This window comes from Phoca vitulina, unplaced genomic scaffold, assembly GCF_004348235.1.
Source record: "Phoca vitulina isolate PV1807 unplaced genomic scaffold, GSC_HSeal_1.0 scaffold54, whole genome shotgun sequence".
Lineage (NCBI taxonomy): Eukaryota > Metazoa > Chordata > Mammalia > Carnivora > Phocidae > Phoca > Phoca vitulina.
This window is the reverse complement of record NW_022589757.1, coordinates 9749028-9769902: the sequence shown is the minus strand read 5'-3', so window position 1 is coordinate 9769902 and position 20875 is coordinate 9749028. Positions and strand designations below refer to the sequence as shown.

At 36.0% G+C, this 20875-nt stretch overlaps 1 protein-coding gene across 2 annotated transcripts in view; it reads left to right on the top strand.

The window, feature by feature from the left end:
* Nucleotides 1-234: 234 nt before the first annotated feature.
* The window catches only part of KIFAP3 (kinesin associated protein 3), a 190424-nt gene continuing 169783 nt past the window's right edge, over nucleotides 235-20875 (top strand). Inside the window, exon 1 of one of the 2 annotated variants that reach the window (XM_032389464.1) lies at nucleotides 235-500. In XM_032389464.1, coding sequence (XP_032245355.1) covers nucleotides 469-500 — 32 coding nt within the window. In that variant the 5' untranslated portion in view covers nucleotides 235-468. The remainder of the gene's footprint in view (nucleotides 501-20875) is intronic. The other variant, XM_032389465.1, reaches the window with a different exon arrangement.

The following is a 20875-nucleotide window of genomic DNA, read 5'->3' as shown; positions in this document are numbered from 1 at the left end:
TTTTTTAAACTAAGACCTGATATTCCAATTCGGCTGACTGGGATGACTCTTCCAATTTCCATCCTCAAGGGGGCGGTGATCAAGAAACCATTTCTTGACCACACTTGCCGAAATCTGCCGCAAAAACCTTCACGCTCTGCTCCTGGGTGCGTCAGATTAATCCCAGGGCTCAGCACCTCACACTGAGCCTGCGCATACGGCGCGGCGGAGCGGGCGCATGCGCCTTAAGGCGGGGCTGGCGGGGGCGGCTCTGGGCGGGTCTGGGTCCCTCCAGTGTTTTGGGGCCTAGGCGCTGTGGGAGGAGCCGGCGGCCTCACCGTGGTAACCGCAGCGCCGCCGCCCCGCCTTGCAGGCCTCTGGACTGTCATCGCCTTTGGGTGTGGGGATACTTTGGCCACCGTCCCCGGAAACAGCTCCGCCGGTTTTCTCAGATACCCCCATCCTCCCCAAGCTGCCGTCGCCGCCGCCATGCAAGGGGAGGACGCCAGATACCTCAAAAGGTGACCACTCCCCAAGGCTCAGCCCTTCCTTCCTTCCCGGGCCCCGAAGATATTCTTAGAGGTCCTTGGGTTGGCTTTGAGATGTCACTGGGCAAACCTAGAAGCTTAGAGGAGGGGTGGAAGACGGGGAGAAGTCACGGAAAGGAAAGGGGAAAGGTGCATTGGGAAAAGAGGACAGGGCCCTTCGGGGGGGCGAGGCTCCCCAGCCTCTTACCTGGCTCAGCGGGACCCTGACAGCATTGAAGATGGTTTCCTTGCTACGTACATCACATTGTTCACGGGAGAAGGGCGAAGGACCGAGTAAACCGCGTCTTCCTCCCTTCCAAGCCCCCCACTTGGACTCTCCATTTTTCCTTAGTAGAATAAATCCCTTGGGAGCCCGGGAATGAAGTCTTCTGGTGCCTCTGCTGTCTGTCTCCTGTTTGGGGTTCACTGCCATGGGATTTTTGAAACGATGAAGAGAGAAGTGGCTTTTAATTAATGGGAGGCTGGGCTGAGATGGTTCCTTCCAGCGTATTTCTGCTCTCCTCAACTATTTCATCCATTTAACTGCCATGTATACAGTATAATTTTTGTAGGAGGTTTGTAATTATCAAGAGGTCCAGGAGGTTGTCGTGGAACGGGCCATAATATATTTAGCTTAAAAATATTTGTAGTACCGATTACTCTTTAAGGAAAATTGTATCTGTTGGGATTATTTATTTGACTCCTGTCAAATATAAGATCATCCCTGATGAAAAGGATACCTGTCACTGGACCAAGAGTTAGCAGTGATCCAATAGAAAACAGTCTTAATTAGGACTCTCCATTTTTAGTTAAGTCACTGTTACTGATAGGTTAAAGTACACAGGGAGAGTCATATATATTTTTTTGGACACAGTTTCCTTATTTAAATATGGGGCAAATATTACTTTATGAGAGATATGCCGAAAATACTGAAAATACTTTTAAAAGATAAAACATGCATGTAATGTGGTGGCATTATTTCAAGTCGTAATATACTTTTACTGAATATGTTCATCCTGGCTTGACACAGCCTTAATCATCACAGAAAGATCTTCTAACCTTTAATTGATTCTTAAAAGGGAATTCAAACGATTTTAAGATCAGTCAGTCAACTAACTGCACTGTCTTTGCAGGTCTGAGGCGTTTATTGCCTGCCTTTCTCATTGTATATGAATATATCTGAAACTGTCAGCCAGGTTTTATCAGTAAAATTTTTATAGCGATGTGTAGTCATGACTAGTATATAGTATTTGTTTCCTCACCGAATTTTGCTTACATTGATATTTTAAAGCATCTTGATTGAAAATTTTATGACAGGGGACACCTGGGTGGCTCAGTCCGTTAGGCGGCTGCCTTCGGCTCAGGTCATGATCCCAGGTCCTGGGATCGAGTCCTGCATCGAGCCTGCTTCTCCCTCTGCCTGCCATTCCCCCTGCTTGTGCTCTTGCTCACTCTCTCTCGCCTGCACTCTCTCCCTCTAGCAAGTAAATAAATAAAATCTTTTTTTTAAAAAATTTTACGACAGAAGAAAATAAAAAATTATTTCTCTTTCAACTTTAGATTCCAGATTATTCTAGACAAAGAGCCACTATTATACCATCAGCTTATTTTCGTGTAATATGGGTGTGCCAAAAGATAGTTTTTATTAGGATTCCTCTACCTGTATGGACCCTTAGGCATAATTCTCAATCTATTGCTTATTTTTAAAGCCATGTTATCTAGAGTTAAAAATAAAACCAAACAAGTCACTGTGATGTTTGAAGTAAAATAAGGTCAGAATTTGGAAAGATTGAAACATGCTATCTTCAGTTTTATCTAATTTGACAATATAAATAACAAAAAGTTTGCATTGCTTATTGCTGACATATAATCATACAGGCCTGATGGATTATGATGTCTGGCAGAACCTTCCATTTTAATTATTGGTTCTTAGATAATGATTACATATATTCCTTTTGTAAATTTTTTAGATTTCATTTTCAAAAGGACGGTAACATGTTTTCAATCTAATAGATTCACTCTAATTTTAATTAGCTGATTTCAGTGGTTTCATTGTAGTTATCACTGAGGAATCTCTAATCTCTTTATGTTTAAATGTGTAGTAGATTATAGAATCAAATCCAGTTTCATTTTTTGTTCTACCAGTTTTGATTCAGTAGCGCTTAATGAATACTTACAAAATACCTAGTATATACCTACCATTGTTCTGGTCACTGGGGAAATGATTAAATGGACATAGTTCATGTCCTCAATCAGATATACACAAACATAGACAATTATTTGTGATTTTGGGTTTTTTAGCCTCCTCTTAAAACTCTCCAATGGCTTTCCATTGCTTTTAGAGTTAGAGCACCTACCTTTTCAGCTTTCTCTCTCTTTGCTTCCCTCCCACCCCCAATAATTTTCATACCTGAGCCTTCCAGAAATAACTTCTTTTAGATCTCTGTGTTTCAGTGTTAGGTTCCAAATGCCCTTCTCATTGTCTGGAACTTGCCCTGTTATTAACCTAGCTAACTCCTCATTTTTCCTATTTTTGCTTAAATGTCACTTTTTCCAAAAAGTCTTTCCTGATCTGCTATTTTCTCATCCCACAATCCACAATCCAGGTCAGATATACCTGCTAGGTTCTCATGATACCAAATACCTTGTCTTTACCCACTCTTACTAGTATATTGTTATTGTTTGTGTTTCCTTCCAGTCTATAAAATCCAAAAGGCTAAGGAGCTATATATCTTACTTCTCATTGTATCCTCAGCACACAGCACAGTGCTTGGAACATAAGTACTCACTAAATAGTTATTAAATGAAGTGAAAATAAGGCTACAAAGAAAAATGGGCCAAATCATACAGGAATTAGGAGCCATAGTAAAAAGTTGAGAATTGTTAAAGCAGTGGGGAACCATTGAAGGATTTTAAGAGTAAATGGCATTCATTCATTCATTCATTCATTCAATAGTTATTTGAAATTCTATCATGTAAAAGTCACTCAGCTGAGTGATTAAAAGTATTGGATGAATGATACATACTTTCTCTGCTTTATGGTGCTTGTAATGTAGCAAGGAATACAGACTTTAAATAATATATAATCAGAAGTAATTACTGTATTTATAATAAGTGCTATAAATATATGATAAGCAAAATCAATATATGTCCTTTGTGTAAAGCTTTTTTTTTGTATACTATATAATGTTTTCAACATCCATCTATGTTTTAGCATTCATTAGTACTTCATTCCATTTAATAGCTGAATAATAATTAATTGTGTGGATATAGCACATTTTGATTATCCATTCATCTATTGATGGACATTTAGAGTGTTTCTATCTATTTGCTACTGCGAGTAAAGCTGCTTTGAACGTTCCTGTACTAGTTTTTGTTTCAATACCTTTTTTCATTCTCTGGTATATCTCTAGTTGTTGCAGGGTATTGTACTCATTCTATATTTATCTTATTGAGGAACCAGCAAACTGTTTTTCACAGTGACAGCACCATGTTACGTTCCCCCCAGCAGTGTATGAGAGCTCCAATTTTTCGAATCACCAACAGTTGTTATTTATTTTTTTAAATTATGGCCATTCAGTGGGTGTGAAGTAGTATCTTATTGTGGTTTTGATACGCATTTTCTAGTTACTAGTGACATTGAGCAATTTTTCATATGCTTCTTGGTCTTTGTCTATCTTCTTCGGAGAAAAGAGTTCTTTATATGTTCTAGATACTAGACTCTTATCAGAAAAATGGTTTGCAAATATTTTGTCCCATTCCGTGGTTGTTTTTTTCATTCTCTTCATAGTATCCTTCCTTATGCAAAAGTTTTAAATCTTGATGAAGTCCAATTTAATTTTTTCTTTAGTTGTTTTTGATACCATTATTTAAGAAACCATTGGCCAAATAGTTAATTTCTGCTTTTGTTTCCCTTGCCTCAGGAGACCTATCTAGAAAGATGTTGCTAAAGCTGATGTCAGAGAAATTATTGGATATCCACACATAAAGGAATGAAATTGGACCTTTACTTTATACCACATAATTAACTCTAGGATTCTTAGGGTTTCATATCTCACATTTAGGTCCTTAATCTACTTTGAGTTTATTTTTGTGTATAGTGTAAGAGAGTGTTCCAGTTTCATTCTTTTGCATGTAGCAAAATAAAAAGCTTCTGCACAGCAAAGGAAACAATCAACAAAACTAAAAGACAATCTACTGAATCAGAGAACATATTTGCAAACAACATATCTGAAAAAGGGTTATATCCAAAATATATAAAGAACTTATACAACTCAATACCAAAAAAACAAGTATTCAAATTAAAAAACGGACAGAAGACATGAACAGACATTCTCCAAAGAAGATATACAGGTGGCCAAAAGACACATGAAAAGATGCTCAACATCACTCATCATCAGGGAAATGCAAATCAAAACTACAATGAGATATCACTTCACACCTGTCAGAATGGCTAAAATCAAAATCATAAGAAACAAGTGTTAGCCAGGATGTGGAGAAGAAGGAATGAATCTTCATGCATTGTTGTTGAGAATGCAAACTGGTGCAGTCACTGTGGAAGACTGTGGAGGTTCCTCAAAAAGTTAAAAATAGAACTACCCTATGATCTAGTAATTGCACTACTAGGTATTGATCAAAAAAATACAGAAACACTAATTCAAAGGGATAGATAACCCTATGTTTATTGCAGCATTATTTATAATAACCAAATTATGGAAGCAGTTCCAGTGTCCATCTGACAGCTGAATGAATAAAGGAGAGGTGGTGTATATATATATACATACACAATGAAATATTATTCACCCACCGAAAAGAATGAAATCTTGCCATTTGCAACAACATGGATGGATCTGGAGAGAGTCCCTCTCTCTCTTCACTTATGCTAAGTGAAGTAAGTCAGTCAGAGAAAGACAAATACCATATGATTTCTGTCATATGTGGAATTTAAGAAACAAACGAATGGAAAAAAGAGAGACAAACTGAGAAACAAACACTTAAATATAGAGAACAAATTGATGGTTACCGGAGGAGAGGTGGGTGAGGGAATGGGTGGAATAGCTGATGGAGATTAAAGAGTACACTTATGATGAGCACTGGGTGATGTATAGAATTGTTGAATCATTATATTGTATACCTGAAGCTAATATAACACTGTATATTAACTATGCAGATATTAGAATTTAAAAATTAATAAAAAAAAAGAAACCATTGTCACATCCAAAGCCATGAAGATTTGCCTCTATGTTTTCTAAGAGTTTTATCATTTTAGCTCTAAAATTTGTTTTTGATCCATCTTGAGTTAATTATGTAGTATAAAGTAAGGGTCCAATTTCATTCTTTTGCGTGTGGATATCTGGTTGTCATGGCACCATCTGTTAAAGGGATCAATCTTTCCTCAGTGAAAGATCTTGCTACCTTTGTTGAAAATCAATTGATGGTAGATGTAAGGGCTTACTTCTGGACTCAATTCTATTCCATTGATCTATATGTCTATTTTTATGCTAGTACTTCACTGTTTTGATTACTGTAACTTTGTAGTATATTTTGAAATTGGAAAGTGTGTCTTCCAACTTTGTTCTTTCTCAAGATTGTTTTGGCTACTGAGGGTCCCTTGTGTTTCCATATGAATTTTAGGATCCCTTTTCCATTTCTGTAAAAGAGGCCTTTGGGATTTTGATAGGGATTGTATTGAATCTGTAGATCACTCTGGGAAATATTGCCATCTTAACACTATTAAGTCATCCAATCTATGAACAAGGGGTGTCTGCCCATTTATTTAATCCTTATCAATTTCTTCAACAACATTTTGTAGTTTTCACTGTATAAGTGCTGCACCTCTCTGCTTAAATTTATTAGTATTTTTATTCTTTTTTTAAAAAGATTCATTAATTTGAGAGAGAGAGAGAGCGTGCGCGCACACGAGTGGGAGGGTCAGCGGGAGAAGGAGAGAGAATCTCACTGGACGTGGGGCTCCATCTCCAGACCATGAGATCACAACCTGAGCCAAAACCGAGAGTTGGATGCTTAACCGACTGTGCCCCTCAGGCGCCCCTTAGTATTTTATTCTTTTTGATTGTAAGTGGAATTGTTTTCTTAACTTCCTTTTGGGAATTTTCATTATTAGTATATAGAAATACAACTGATTTTCTGTGTGCTGATAGTGTATTCTGTAACTGCTGAATTTATTACCTTTAACAGTTCTCAACATATGAGATCATATCATCTGCAGATAGAGATAGTATTCTTCTTTTCCAATAGGGATGCTTTTATTTTTTTTCCATACCTCAGTGCTCTGGCTTGAACTTCCAGTACTATGTTGACTAGAAGTGGGTAAAAGTGGGCATACTTGTCTTATTCTATTCTTAAGAGAAAGCTTTTATTCTTTTACCATTGAGTATAATATTAGCTGTAGGTTTTTCATATATGCCTTTTATCATATTGAATTTGAATGTCGTTTGAATTTCCTTGTATTCCTAATTTATTAAATGTTTTTATTTGAAAGGGTGTTAGGTTTTGTCAAATCCTTTTTCTGCATCAATTGGAATAATCATGTACATTTTTCTGTGTTAATGTGGTGTGTTACATTGATTGATTATCATATGTATAACTTCCTTGCATTCCTAGGATAGAACCGACTTGGTCATTGCTTGTAATCCTTTTAATATACTGCCGGATACTGTTTGCTAGTATTTTGAGGACTTTTGCATCTATATTCATAAAAGATAGAACTATCCCTTTATAAAGGGTATTTATAAAAGATAGTCTATTTTTGTGTGTCTTTGTCTCACTTTGGTATCAGAGTAATGTTGACCTCATAGAATGAGTTAGGAAGTATTCCTTCCTTATCTAGTTTTTGGAGGAGTTTGAGAAGGATTGATGTTAATTTTTCCTTGCATATTTGGTAGAACTCAACAATGAAGCCATCTGATCCTGGACTTTTCTTTTTTGGGAAGTTTTTGACCACTGATTCAATCTCATTACTTATATAGATCTATTCAGAATTTCTGTTTCTTTTGAAATTATGAGTTAATCATGTAGTTTGTGTATTTCTAGGAATTTGTCCATTTCATCTAGGTTATCTAGTTGTTGGCTTCCAATTGTTTATAGTATTCTTTTTATCTGTGTAGGTCAGTAGTAGTGTCCCACTTAAATTTCTAATTCTAGTAATTTGAGTCTTCTCTCTTTTTTCTTAATTTAACTAGAGGTTTGCCAATTTTGGGGTTTTTCAAGCAACTTTGGATTTTATTTTCTCTTTTGCTTATCCTCTGTTTTTTTTTAAGATTTATTTATTTTAGAAGGAGAGGGAGACAGCACAAGGGGAGAAGCAATGGGAGAGGATGAGAGGGAATCTTAGGCAGGCTCCTGACACGGGGCTTCATCTCACGACCCTGAAATTAGGACCTGAGCCAAAACCAAGAGTTGGATGCTTAACTGACTGAGCCATCCAGGCACCCCTCTAGTCTCTATTTCTTTTATCTTTATTATTTCCTACCTTCTACAAGCTTGGGATTTAGTTAATTCTTTTTCTGGTTCCTGAAGGTGTAAAATCAGGTAATTGATTTGAAATGTTTATTGAACTATAATTGACATATTAGTTTCAGGTGCATATCTAATGATTTGTATGTATTCATATATATTGTGAAATGATCACCACAGTAAGTCTAGTTAACATCCATTACTGTAATGTTTTTTCTTGTGATGAAAACTTTTAAGATTTAGTCTCTTAGCAATTTCCAAGTATACAGTACAACATTATTAACTGTAGTCACAATACTGTACATTATATCCCCAGGACTTACTTATTTTATAACTGGAAATTTGTACCTTTTGACTACCTTCACCTGTTTTGCCCACCTGCCACTCCCTACCTTTGGCAACTACCAATCTATTCTGTGTATCTGTGAGTTTGAGTTTGTTTTGTTCTTAGATTCCACATAAAAGTGAGATCATACAGAATTTCTCTCTCTCTCTCTCTGACTTATTTCACATGGCATAATGCCCTCAAGGTCCATCCATGTTGTCACAAATGGCAATATTTCGCACATATACACATACATACACCTCATTTTCTTTATCCACTTATCCATTGATGGACACTTAGGTTGCCTCTGTGTATTGGCTATTGTAAATAATGCTGCAGTGAACACGGGGGTGTGTATATCTTTTTGACTTAGTGTTGTTTCCTTCGGATAAATACTCAGAAGTGGATTTGCTGGATCATATGGTAGTTCTATGTTCAATTTCTTGAGAAGACTCTATATGGTTTTCCATAGTGGCTGCATTGATTTAAATTCCCACTGACAGTGTACAAGGGTTCCTTTTTCTCCACATCCTTACCAACACTTGCTGTTTCTTGTCTTTTTGATAATAGCCATTCTAACAGGTCTGAGGTGATATCTCATGTGGTTTCGATTTGCATTTCACTGATGACTAGAGATTTTGAGCATCTAGAAATTTTGAGCATTTTTTCATGTACCTTTTGGCCATCTGTATGTCTTCTTTGGAAAAATGCCTATTCAGATCCTCTACTGATTTTTTAAATCAGATTGGATATTTGATTTTTTTTTTTTTTTTTTTTTTTTTTTTGCTGTTGAACTCTGTGAGGTCTTTATATACTTTGGATATTAACCCATTATCAGATATATTATTGGCAAATATATCCTCACATTTAATATGTCACCTTTTCATTTTTGTTTCTTTTATTGGGCAGAAGATTTTTAGTTTGATTAGGCTCATTTATTTTTGTTTTTGTTTCCTTTGCTTTTGGTATCAAATAAAAAAAAGAATTGCCAAGACCTATGGCAAGAAGCTTACTGCCTATATTTTCTTCTATGAGTTTTATGGTTTTAGGTCTTAGGTTCAACCCTTTAATCCATTTTGAATTAATTTTTGTATATGGTGTAAGATAATGGTCCAGTTTTTCTTTTGCATATAGCTGTCCAATTTTCCAAACACCATTTATTGAAGAGACTATCCTTTCTCTGTTGTATATTCTTGGTTCCTTTGCTGTAAATTAATTGGCCGTGTATGTGTGGGTTTATTTCTGGGCTCTGTATTCTGTTGATATATATGTCTGTTTTTATGCAAATACCATACTGTTTTGATTACTGTAACTTTGTAGTATAGTTTGAAACCAGAAAATGTGGGGCACCTGGGTGACTCAGTCTGTTAAGCATCTGCCTTAGGCTCAGGTCATAATCCCGGGACCCTGAGATCAAGCCCCATATCAGGCTGTCTGCTCAGCTGGGAGTCTGCTGCTTCCTCTGCCTCTGCCATTTCCGCTACTTGTATTCTCTCTTTCTCTGTGTCAAATAAATAGATAAAATTAAAAAAAAAAAAAAAGAAAGAAACAGGAAATGTGATGCCTCTAGCTTTGTTGTTCTTTCTCAAAATTGCTTTGGTTATTCAGGGTCTTTTGTGGTTCCATACACATTTTAGGATTGTTTGTTCAATTTCTGTGAAAAATGCCATTGGGATTTTGATCAGGATTGTGTTGAATTCATAGATTTCTTTGGGTGATTTCTAGATTACTTACGTTTTATCAATATTCTTCCAGTCCATAAGCACAGAGTATCTTTTCATTATTTGTATTGTGTTCAGTTTCTTTCATCAGTATTTTACAGTTTTCAGTGTATAGGTCTTTTACCTTCTTGGTTAAACTTATTTCTAGTTATGTTATTCTTTTTGATGTAATTGTAAATGGGATTATTTTCTTAATTGCTCTTAAGAGGTTCATCATTAATGTATGGAAATGCAACTGAAATTTAATATCGGTTTTTGTAACCTGCAACTTTCTTGAATTTATTAGTTTTGTTTTTTTTTTTTTTTTTTTTTTTGACAGATTTTAAAGTCATTGTATATTCTTTTAAATTTTAGAGGTACACATTAACTTTCCCTTAGCACCTGTAAAACAAAAATTACAGCACTAACACAGCCTTAACAAATAACAGCTTTTAACAATGTATTTTATTTTCCTTTTTAAATTAAGTTCATTTAAATTTTAAAATGCAACCCCAGGCTGATATAAAGAAGACTGGTAACCTGGCTGGAGGAAATTTTACGCCAAAGAGTAGATCTTTTAGGCAGAAAGAGGAGATACAGAGGTAATGAAGTGATTTTTAAAAGGAAGTGATAGGAAAGGAAGGAGCAAAGAAATGTAGCAACATATCTGGAACTAGAATTACTGCTGTAGGCTGCAAAACCTCAATTAAGCCAAATATGTAATAGTTTTTTGTGGAGTCTTTAGAATTTTCTCTATAATAATACCATGTCATCTGCAAATAGTGACAGTTTTACTTCTTGCTTTCTGATTTGGATGCCTGTTATTTCTTTTTCTTGACAAATTACTCTGGCTTGGCTTCTAGCACTATGTTGAATAGAAGTGGTGAGAATGGGCATCCTTGCCTTGTTCCTGATCTTTGAGGAAAAGCTTTTAGCTTTTCACTGTTGAGTATGATATTAACTGTGTGTTTATCATATACAGCCTTTATTATGTTGTGGTACATTCCCTGTATATTCATTTTGGTGACAGTTTTTATCGTAAATGGGTGCTGAATGTTGTCAAATGTTTTCTGCATTTATTGGAGATAATCATATGACTTTTACACTGCATTCTGTTAATGTAGTATATCTTATTGATTGATTTGCATTTATTGAACCATCCTTACATCCCTCAAATAAATCTCACTTGATCATGATGTATGATGCTTTTAATGTAAACTTGAATTTTGTTTGCTAGTATTTTGTTGAAGATTTTTGCATTTATGTTCCTTAGAGGTATTAGCCTATAATTTTCTTGTGGTGTCTTTGTCTGGTTTTGGTGTCAAGGTAATGCTGGCATCATAAAATGAGTTTGTAAGTATTCCCTCCTGTTCTATTTTTTGGAAGAGTTTGAGAATGATTGGTATTAATTCTTTGAATGTTTGGTAGCATTAACCAGTGAAGCTGTTTGGTCTGGACTTTTGTTTGTTGGGACATTTTTGATTACTGCTTCAATCCCTTACTAGTAATTGGTCTGTTCAAAGTTTCTGTTTCTTTATGATTCAGTCTTGGTAGGTTGAATGTTTTTTGGGATTTTGCCCACTTCTTCTATGTTGTTAAATTTTAACGTGTCTTTTAAAACCAGTGTTTCCCTACTGATTTTCTGTCTGGATGATCTATCCATTTATGAAAGTGGGGTATTAAAGTTCCTTACTACTATTGTATTGCTGTTTATTTCTCCCTTTAGGTCTGCTAATATTTTCTTTATATATTTAGATGATCCTATGTTGGGTGCCTAAATATTTACAGATTTTATATCCTCTTGTTGGATTGACCCCATTATTATTATGTAATAACCTTTTTCTCTTATTATAATCTTTTTTAAAAAGATTTTTTACTTATTTATTTGAGAGAGAGAGTGAGAGAGAGAGTGAGAGAGAGAGCAAGCACTAGTGGGGGGGGGCAGAGGGAGAGGGAGAAGCAGACTCCCCGCTCAGCAGGGAGCCTGTTGTGGGGCTCGATCCCAGGACCCTGTGATCATGACCTGAGCCGAAGGCAGACACTTAACCCACTGAGCCACCCAGGCGCCCTTCATTCTTTTTTCCTTTTTGCTTCTCTGATTAGGTGAGTTCCACTGCTTTGTTTTTGAATTCACTGATCCTTTCTTCTGCTTCACCTAGTCTGCTGTTGAACCCCCCTCTATTGTATTTTTCAGTTCAGTTATTTTTATTCTTCAGCTCTGTGACTTCTTTTTGGTATTTTCTTATATTTCCTGTCTCTGTTGAAATTCTCACTTTTTTCATCCATTCTTCTGAGCTCAGTAAACATCATGATGACCATTACTTTGAATTCTTTATCAGGTAGAGCGAGCATTTATCTCCACTTTATAAGGTCAATGCTAGATTTATTAGGGCTCATCTCCCAGGTGCAGGTCTTAAAATTTGAGGTGTTAGGTGTGGGGTTCAAACCCTTTGCTCCTCAGGCTGAAGCTCAGGTTTGTGAGTTCCCTCCTGATTGTAGGTCACTGTGGCAGGGATGGGATTTGTGGTGAGATTGTATCTCAGCTTCTCCTTCCCACTTCAGTGTGGATTTTTTTTTCATTCACTTAAAGTGTAGGAGTCACGCAGCTAATTTTTAGGGTTTTTTCCCCAGAGGAAAGTTTTTCCTATGTAGCTACAGATTTGATGTGTCTGTGGGAGGATTTTGAGTTCAGAATCCTCCTATGCTACCATCTTGAATGGAAACTTGTAATAAATCCTTTTGACAGCAATACTTTTTTTAAAAAAAGCACCTGTTTAATGAAAGATTAATGAATTTTTGTTTTTCTAGAAAATTGATCAATGTGTAATGTAATGTGAGCATTTTTTCTTTTAAGGATCATAATGATATCATCAACCGCATAAAGTCTGGAAACATCAGGATGTACTTAAGAAATTATTAATTAAGAACATTGTACCCCAGGATGACAATTACCACATGGAGTTATAGAAGGTGTATTTTATATCATTCTGTGAAGCATAGACTTCACATTGACATAAAAAATTATTTTTCTAAATTAATTTAGCATATTTTAGGTTCTAGTTTTTTTATGCATATAAAAAAAGAAAGCAGAGCTGTTATTGAGAAGGCTCCATTAGTTGAAAAAATTTACAGTTAAAAGACAGCCATTTTGATATGTCATAAGATGCTCCAAATAGATAATCAGTTAATTCTAATAATCGGTTATAATTTTTTTTAATCTAATACATGGGTTCCAGGTAAAGCATTTGGAAGCTCATTCTCTTGATATTTAAACATCTGACGTCATTATGAATTCCATGTTAAATACAGTTTGAAAGTTCAGCATTTAAGGTAAAATTATTCATTTTGTGGTGATAATTCAAATATATATTTGGTGAGGCACATTGTTATGGTAAAATTTTCACACTAAATCAACCATCGACAGCAGATATGTACTTATTATAGGTTGCATTCAGACATAATTCATAACAGTATCCAAATTAGCGAGACTATTTCACCAACTAAAATAGAATTTGAAGCCTTGGTTGTCAATGTTGAAATATTTGTATCATACATAGAGTAACTGAATTACAAAATGTTTTGAGCCTTTATAGAAGTACTTTGTAAATCAGCAAAGTATGGTTTTGAATGTTTTGTAAATGAATCCTGTAAATTTTGTTCAACATCAGTTAGAAATAATTAAGGTGTTCAACAAATGGAGACTCTGGAATGTATGAATTTCTAAAGGCAAAGCATTGTCTTATAAAGTGACTACATAGTAAATTTTAAATATATGTTACTATATAGTATAATATGACCTTAGTTGTAATATATGTATTTTGTATATTCAGTCACAGTGCCAGGGAGAATGGGAGGGGTTTATCCATCCATAATTTCCATCAGCCCCCACATTGATATAAACAATAACTTGTGTTACTCTTACGTAAAGTGCTATTCAATGTAGTTTCAGCCCTACCAGATTGCTACCCTTACGCCTCTCTTATAAAGAAATTCTAGAGCTGCCACTCTATTATTTATATGTGGATAGAAAAATATCTGAATGTATATGTGCTAAATTTATAACAGCTGGTTTCTTCTAGGTTTTTGAGTTTATTTCTTTCTTTGTAAATTCTGTGTAATACTTTTCCTATAAAAACATAATCTGCTTTAGTGATAAAGAAAATTTAAAAAATTTGACGAACTTACTACTGTCTTAAAACACACAGGCACATAAAAGCAAACAAAAACTAGAAAGGAGTGGTGAGATTCTTTGATCTATTTGATTTCTTTGAGAAAGGCAAGATATCAGACCAGAAGACAACAGTTAAGCTTTTATCTCACTTCTTAATATGCGGAAGACCTACTGTGAAAGTGGTGGTTGGAGATTCCTCTTAGGATCTGCACTTATATTTTATCCTTCTGGTTCTTTTCATTGAATTGGATACAGCAGTTACCCCCTTCTGTATAGGAAGTTCAAGAGTGGGATTGCTCTTCATCTCATCAGGAAGCAAATAGCTAGTTTACTTTACAATTAAGATAGTTTGTGTTGTGCTTGCTATATAGTACATCTTTTTATTTTTTTTTAAGCTCTTCTTAGTTCTTTTGAGTCCTGTGATTTCTTTAGCTTTTCATTGCTACCCTCAACTTATATCCATTTATCTTACCTTTGGATTCTGTAACATACTGTTTAGTATATGTGTGTTTATCTTATTTCCTAATTGTTTTTACTGGCCTGCCTGGTTTCTAGTTGCTTTCATTCCTTACAAGCTCTGTTCTGTACATCTTACTGTCAGTTTAGTTGCTGACCTACCTACACTCTAGCATTGTTGTATTTGATTTCCTGCCCTGTCTCTGTACTTGACTCTTAGTCATGACCCATACAGATTCCATGTTATGTTTTTGTTTTCATAAAGAATTCTGATGAAAAGATCATTTTAAAGATTACATTGAAATATGAATAATAAGCCATTTATTTCTTTTTTTTTAGTCACTTTAGTGAGGCAACTAGAAATTTTTTTTTATTTTATTATGTTATGATAATCACCATATATTACATTATTAGTTTTTGATGTAGTGTTCCATGATTCATTGTTTGCGTATAACACCCAGTACACCATTCAGTACATGCCTCTTTAATACCCATCGCCCCACCTCCCTCCCCTCTAGAACCCTCAGTTTATTTCCCAGAGTCCATAGTCTCTCATGGTTCATCTCCCCCACCGATTCCCCCCCTTCATTTCTCTCTTCTTACTATCTTCTTTTTCTTTTTTTCTTTTTTTAACATATAATGTATTATTTATTTCAGAGGTACAGGTCTGTGATTCAACAGTCTTACACAATTCACAGTGCTCACCATAGCACATACCCTCCCCAATGTCTATCACCCAGCCACCCCATCCCTCCCACCCCCCACCACTCCAGCAACCCTCAGTTTGTTTCCTGAGATTAAGAATTCCTCGTATCAGTGAGGTCATGTGATACATGTCTTTCTCTGATTGACTTATTTCACCCAGCATAATACCTTCCAGTTCCATCCACGTCGTTGCAAATGGCAAGATTTCATTCCTTTTGATGGCTGCATAATATTCCATTGTACATATATACCACATCTTCTTTATCCATTCATCTGTCGATGGACATCTTGGCTCTTTCCATAGTTTGGCTATTGTGAACATTGCTACTATAAACATCGGGGTGCACGTACCCCTTCGGATCCCTACATTTGTATCTTTGGGGTAAATATGCAGTAGTGCAATTGCTGGGTCGTATGGTAGCTCTATTTTCAACTTTTTGAGGAACCTCCATACAGTTTTCCAGAGTGGCTGCACCAGCTTGCATTCCCACCAACAGTGTAGGAGGGTTCCCCTTTCTCCACATCCTCGCCAACATCTGTCGTTTCCTGACTTGTTAATTTTAGCCATTCTGACTGGTGTGAGGTGGTACCTCATTGAGGTTTTGATTGGGATTTCCCTGATGCCGAGCGATGTTGAGCACTTTTTTATGTGTCTGTTGGCCATTTGGATGGCTTCTTTGGAAAAATGTCTGTTCATGTCTTCTGCCCGTTTCTTGATTGGATCATTTGTTCTTTGGGTGTTGAGTTTGATAAGTTCTTTATAGATTTTGGATACTAGCCCTTTATCTGATATGTCATTTGCAAATATCTTCTCCCATTCTGTCGGTTGCCTTTTGGTTTTGTTGACTGAGTTTCTTTTGCTGTGCAAAAGCTTTTTATCCGATGAAGTCCCAATAGTTCATTTTGTCCCTTGCTTCCCTTGCCTTTGGCGATGTTTCTAGGAAGAAGTTGCTGAGGCTGAGGTCAAAGAGGTTGCTGCCTGTGTTCTCCTTTAGGATTTTGATGGATTCCTGTCTCATGTTTAGGTCTTTCAACCATTTTCAGTCTATTTTTGTGTGTGGTATAAGGAAATGGACCAGTTTCATTCTTCTGCATGTGGCTGTCCAATTTCCCAACACCATTTGTTGAAGAGACTGTCTTTCTTCCATTGGACATTCTTTCCTGCTTTGTCAAAGATTAGTTGACCATAGACTTGAGGGTCCACTTCTGGGCTCTCTATTCTGTTCCATTGATCTATGTGTCAGTTTTTGTGCCAGGCCCATACTGTCTCGACGATTACAGCTTTGTAATAGAGCTTGAAGTCCGGAATTGTCATGCCACCAGCTTTGCTTTTCTTTTTCAACATTCCTCTGGCTATTTGGGGTCTTTTCTGGTTCCATACAAATTTTAGGATTATTTGCTCCATTTCTTTAAAAAAAGTTGATAGTATTTTGATAGGGATTGCATTGAATGTGTAGATTGCTCTGGGTAGCATTGACATGTTCACAATATCTGTTCTTCCAATCCATGAGCATGGAACGTTTTTCCATTTCTTTGTGTCTTCCTCAATTTCTTTCATGAGTATTTTATAGTTTTCTGAGTACAGATTCTTTGCCTCTTTGGTTAGATTTATTCCTAGGTATCTTATGGTTTGGGTGCAATTGTAAATGGGATCGACTCCTTAATTTCTCTTTCTTCTGTCTTGTTGTTGGTATAGGAATCCACTGATTTCTGTGCATTGATTTTATATCCTGCCACTTCACTGAATTCCTGTATGAGTTCCAGCAGTTTCGGGGTGGAGTCTTTTGGGTTTTCCACATAAAGTATCATATCATCTGCAAAGAGTGAGATTTTGACTTCTTTGCCAGTTAGGATGCCTTTTATTTCTTTATGTTGTCTGACTGCTGTGGCTAGGACTTCTAATACTATGTTGAATAGCAGTGGTGATAGTGGACATCCCTGCCGTGTTCCTGACCTTAGGGGAAAAGCTCTCAGTTTTTCCCCATTGAGAATGATATTCGCTGTGGGTTTTTCATAGATGGCTTTTATGATATTGAGGTATGTACCCTCTAACCCTATACTCTGAAGAGTTTTGATCAGGAAAGGATGCTGTACTTTGTCAAATGCTTTTTCTGCATCTATTGAGAGGATCATATGGTTCTTGCTCTTTCTTTTATTAATGTATTGTATCACATTGATTGATTTGCAGATGTGGAACCAACCTTGCAACCCAGGGATAAATCCCACTTGGTCGTAGTGAATAATCCTTTTAATGTACTGTTGGATCCTGTTGGCTAGTATTTTGATGAGAATTTTTGCATCCATGTTCATCAAGGATATTGGTCTGTAATTCTCCTTTTGGATGGGGTCTTTGTCTGGTTTGGGGATCAAGGTAATGGTGGCCTCATAAAACGAGTTTGGAAGTTTTCCTTCCGTTTCTATTTTTTGGAACAGTTTCAGAAGAATAGGTATTAATTCTTCTTGAAATGTTTGGTAGAATTCCCCTGGGAAGCCATCTGGCCCTGGGCTCTTGTTTGTTGGGAGATTTGTGATGACTGCTTCAATTTCCTTAGTGGTTATAGGTCTGTTCAGGTTTTCTATTTCTTCCTGGTTCAGTTTTGGTAGTTGATACATCTCTAGGAATGCATCCATATCTTCCAGATTATCTAATTTGCTGGCATACAGTTGCTCATAATATGTTCTTATAGTTGTTTGTATTTCTTTGGTGTTGGTTGTGATCTCTCTTCTTTTATTCATGATTTTATTTATTTGGGTCCTTTCTCTTTTCTTTTTGGTAAGTCTGGCCAAGGAGTTTATCAATCATTAATTCTTTCAGAGAATCAGCTTCTAGTTTCATTGATCTGTTCTACTGTTCTTTTGGTTTCTATTTCATGGATTTCTGCTCTGATCTTTATTATTTCTCTTCTCCTCTTGGGTTTAGGTTTTATTTGCTGTTCTTTCTCCAGCTTCTTTAGGTGTAGGGTTAGGTTGTGTATTTGAGACCTTTCTTGTTTCTTGAGAAAGGCTTGTATTGCTATATACTTTCCTCTTAGGACTGCCTTTGCTGCATCCCAAAGATTTTCAACAGTTGTGTTTTCATTTACATTGGTTTCCATGAATTTTTTTAACTCTTCTTTAATTTCCTGGTTGACCCATTCATTCTTTAGTAGGATGCTCTTTAGCCTCCATGTATTTGAGTTCTTTCCGACTTTCCTCTTGTGATTTAGTTCTAGTTTCAAAGCATTGTGGTCTGAAAATATAAAGGGACTCATCCCAATCTTTTGGTACTGGTTGAGACCTGATTTGTAACCTAGGATGTGATCTATTCTGGAGAATGTTCCATGGGCACTAGAAAAGAATGTATATTCTGTTGCTTTGGGATGGAATGTTCTGAATATATCTGTGAAGTCCATTTGGTCCAGTGTGTCATTTAAAGTCTTTATTTCCGTGTTGATCTTTTGGTTAGATGATCTGTCCATTTCAGTGAGGGGGGTATTCAAGTGCCCCACTATTACTGTATTGTTGTCAGTGTGTTTCTTTGCTTTTGTTATTAATTGCCTTATATAATTGGCTGTTCCCATGTTAGGGGCATAGATATATACAATTGTTAGATCTTGTTGGAGAGACCCTTTAAGTAGGATATAGTGTCCTTCCTCATCTCTTATTACAGTCTTTGGTTTAAAATCTAATTTGTCTGATATAAGGATTGCCACCCCAGCTTTCTTTTGGTGTCCATTAGCATGGTAAATGGTTTTCCAGCCCCTCACTTTCAATCTGGGGGTGTCTTTGGGTCTAAAATGAGTCTCTTGCAGACAGCATATCGATGGATCTTGTTTTTTTTCTCCAATCTGACAGCCTGTGTCTTTTGATTGGGGCATTTAGCCCATTTACATTCAGGGTAACTATTGAAAGATATGAATTTAGTGCCACTGTATTGCCTGTCAGGTGACAGTTACTGTATATTGTCTGTGTTCCTTTCTGGTCTATGTTACTTTTAGGCTCTCTCTTTGCTTAGAGGACCTCTTTCAATATTTTTTGTAGGGCTGGTTTCGTGTGTGCATATTCCTTTAGTTTTTGTTTGTCCTGGAAGTTTTTTATCTCTCCTTCTATTTTCAGTGACAGCCTAGCTGGATATAGTATTCTTGGCTGCATATTTTTCTCATTAATGCTCTGAATATGTCCTGCCAGTTCTTTCTGGCCTGCCAGGTCTCTGTGGATAGGTCTGTTGTCAGTCTAATGTTTCCAGCATTGTAGGTTACAGATCTCTTGTCCCGAGCTGCTTTCAGGATTTTCTCTTTGACTTGTTAAGTTTTAGTATTAGATGTTGGGGAGTTGACCTATTTTTATTGATTTTGAAGGGGGTTCTCTGTGCCTCCTGGATTTTGATGCCTGTTTCCTTCACCAAATCTGCTATAATTTGCTCCAATATACCTTCTGCCCTTCTCTCTCTTTCTTCCTCTTCTGGGATCCCAATTATTATAATATTGTTTTGTCTTATGGTATCATTTATCTCTCATATTCTACCCTTGTGATCCAGTAGTTGTTTATCTTTCTTTTTCTTAGCTTCTTTATTTTCCATCTTTTGGTCTTCTATATCACTAATTCTTTCTTCTGCCTCATTTATCCTAGCAGTTAGAGCCTCCTATTTTGATTGCACTTCATTAATAGCCTTTTTGATTTTGACTTGGTTAGATTTTAGTTCTTTTATTTCTCCAGAAATTGTTTCTCTATCATCCATGCTTTCTTCAAGCCCAGGTAGTATCTTTAAAATCATCTTTCTGAACTCTAGTTCTGACATCTTACTAATGTCCATATTGAGTAGGTCCCTGGTAGTCGGTACTGCCTCTTGTTCTTTTTTTGAGGTGATTTTTTCCATCTTGTCATTTTGTCCAGAGGAGAATAGATGAATGAGAGAACAGAATGCTAACAGGGTAATGACGACCCCAGAAAAATATACACTAAACAAATCAAAAGAGACCTGAAACTAGGCAAAAAGAAAGGAAAAGAAAGAAAAAAGAAAAAGAAAAAGATAAAAAAACAAAACAGAATATGATCAAGTATGATCAGGCTGGTGCATAGATCAGTGCCACACACTAGATTTTGGGTATATTTTGGTCTGTTAGAAGAAAGTGCCTCCCAAAATTTTTAAGAAAGAAAAACTTATATATGTACAAAAATAAGGCTAAATATGATGAAGGGATGGATTATGACTGTAAAGATGAAAATTATAAAAGATTTTATAAAAGGAATTGATAAGAAGTTGGTTGAAAAAAGAAAGAAGAGGAATTAAAAAAACAAAAAGGGAGAGAATATAATCAGCCAGGAGACTAGAACAAAGCCATACACTAGAGATTTAGGGTATATTTTGGTTTCTTAGAAGAAACTGTATCCCAAAATTTTAAAGAGAGAACAACTTATATATATATATACCAAAAATAAGGTTAACTACTATGAAGGGATAGAATGACTCTAAAAATGAAAAACAAAATAGATTTTTATAAAAGGGATTGATAGGATATTGGTTGAAAAAGGGAAAAAAATTTCAAAAAAGAAAAAG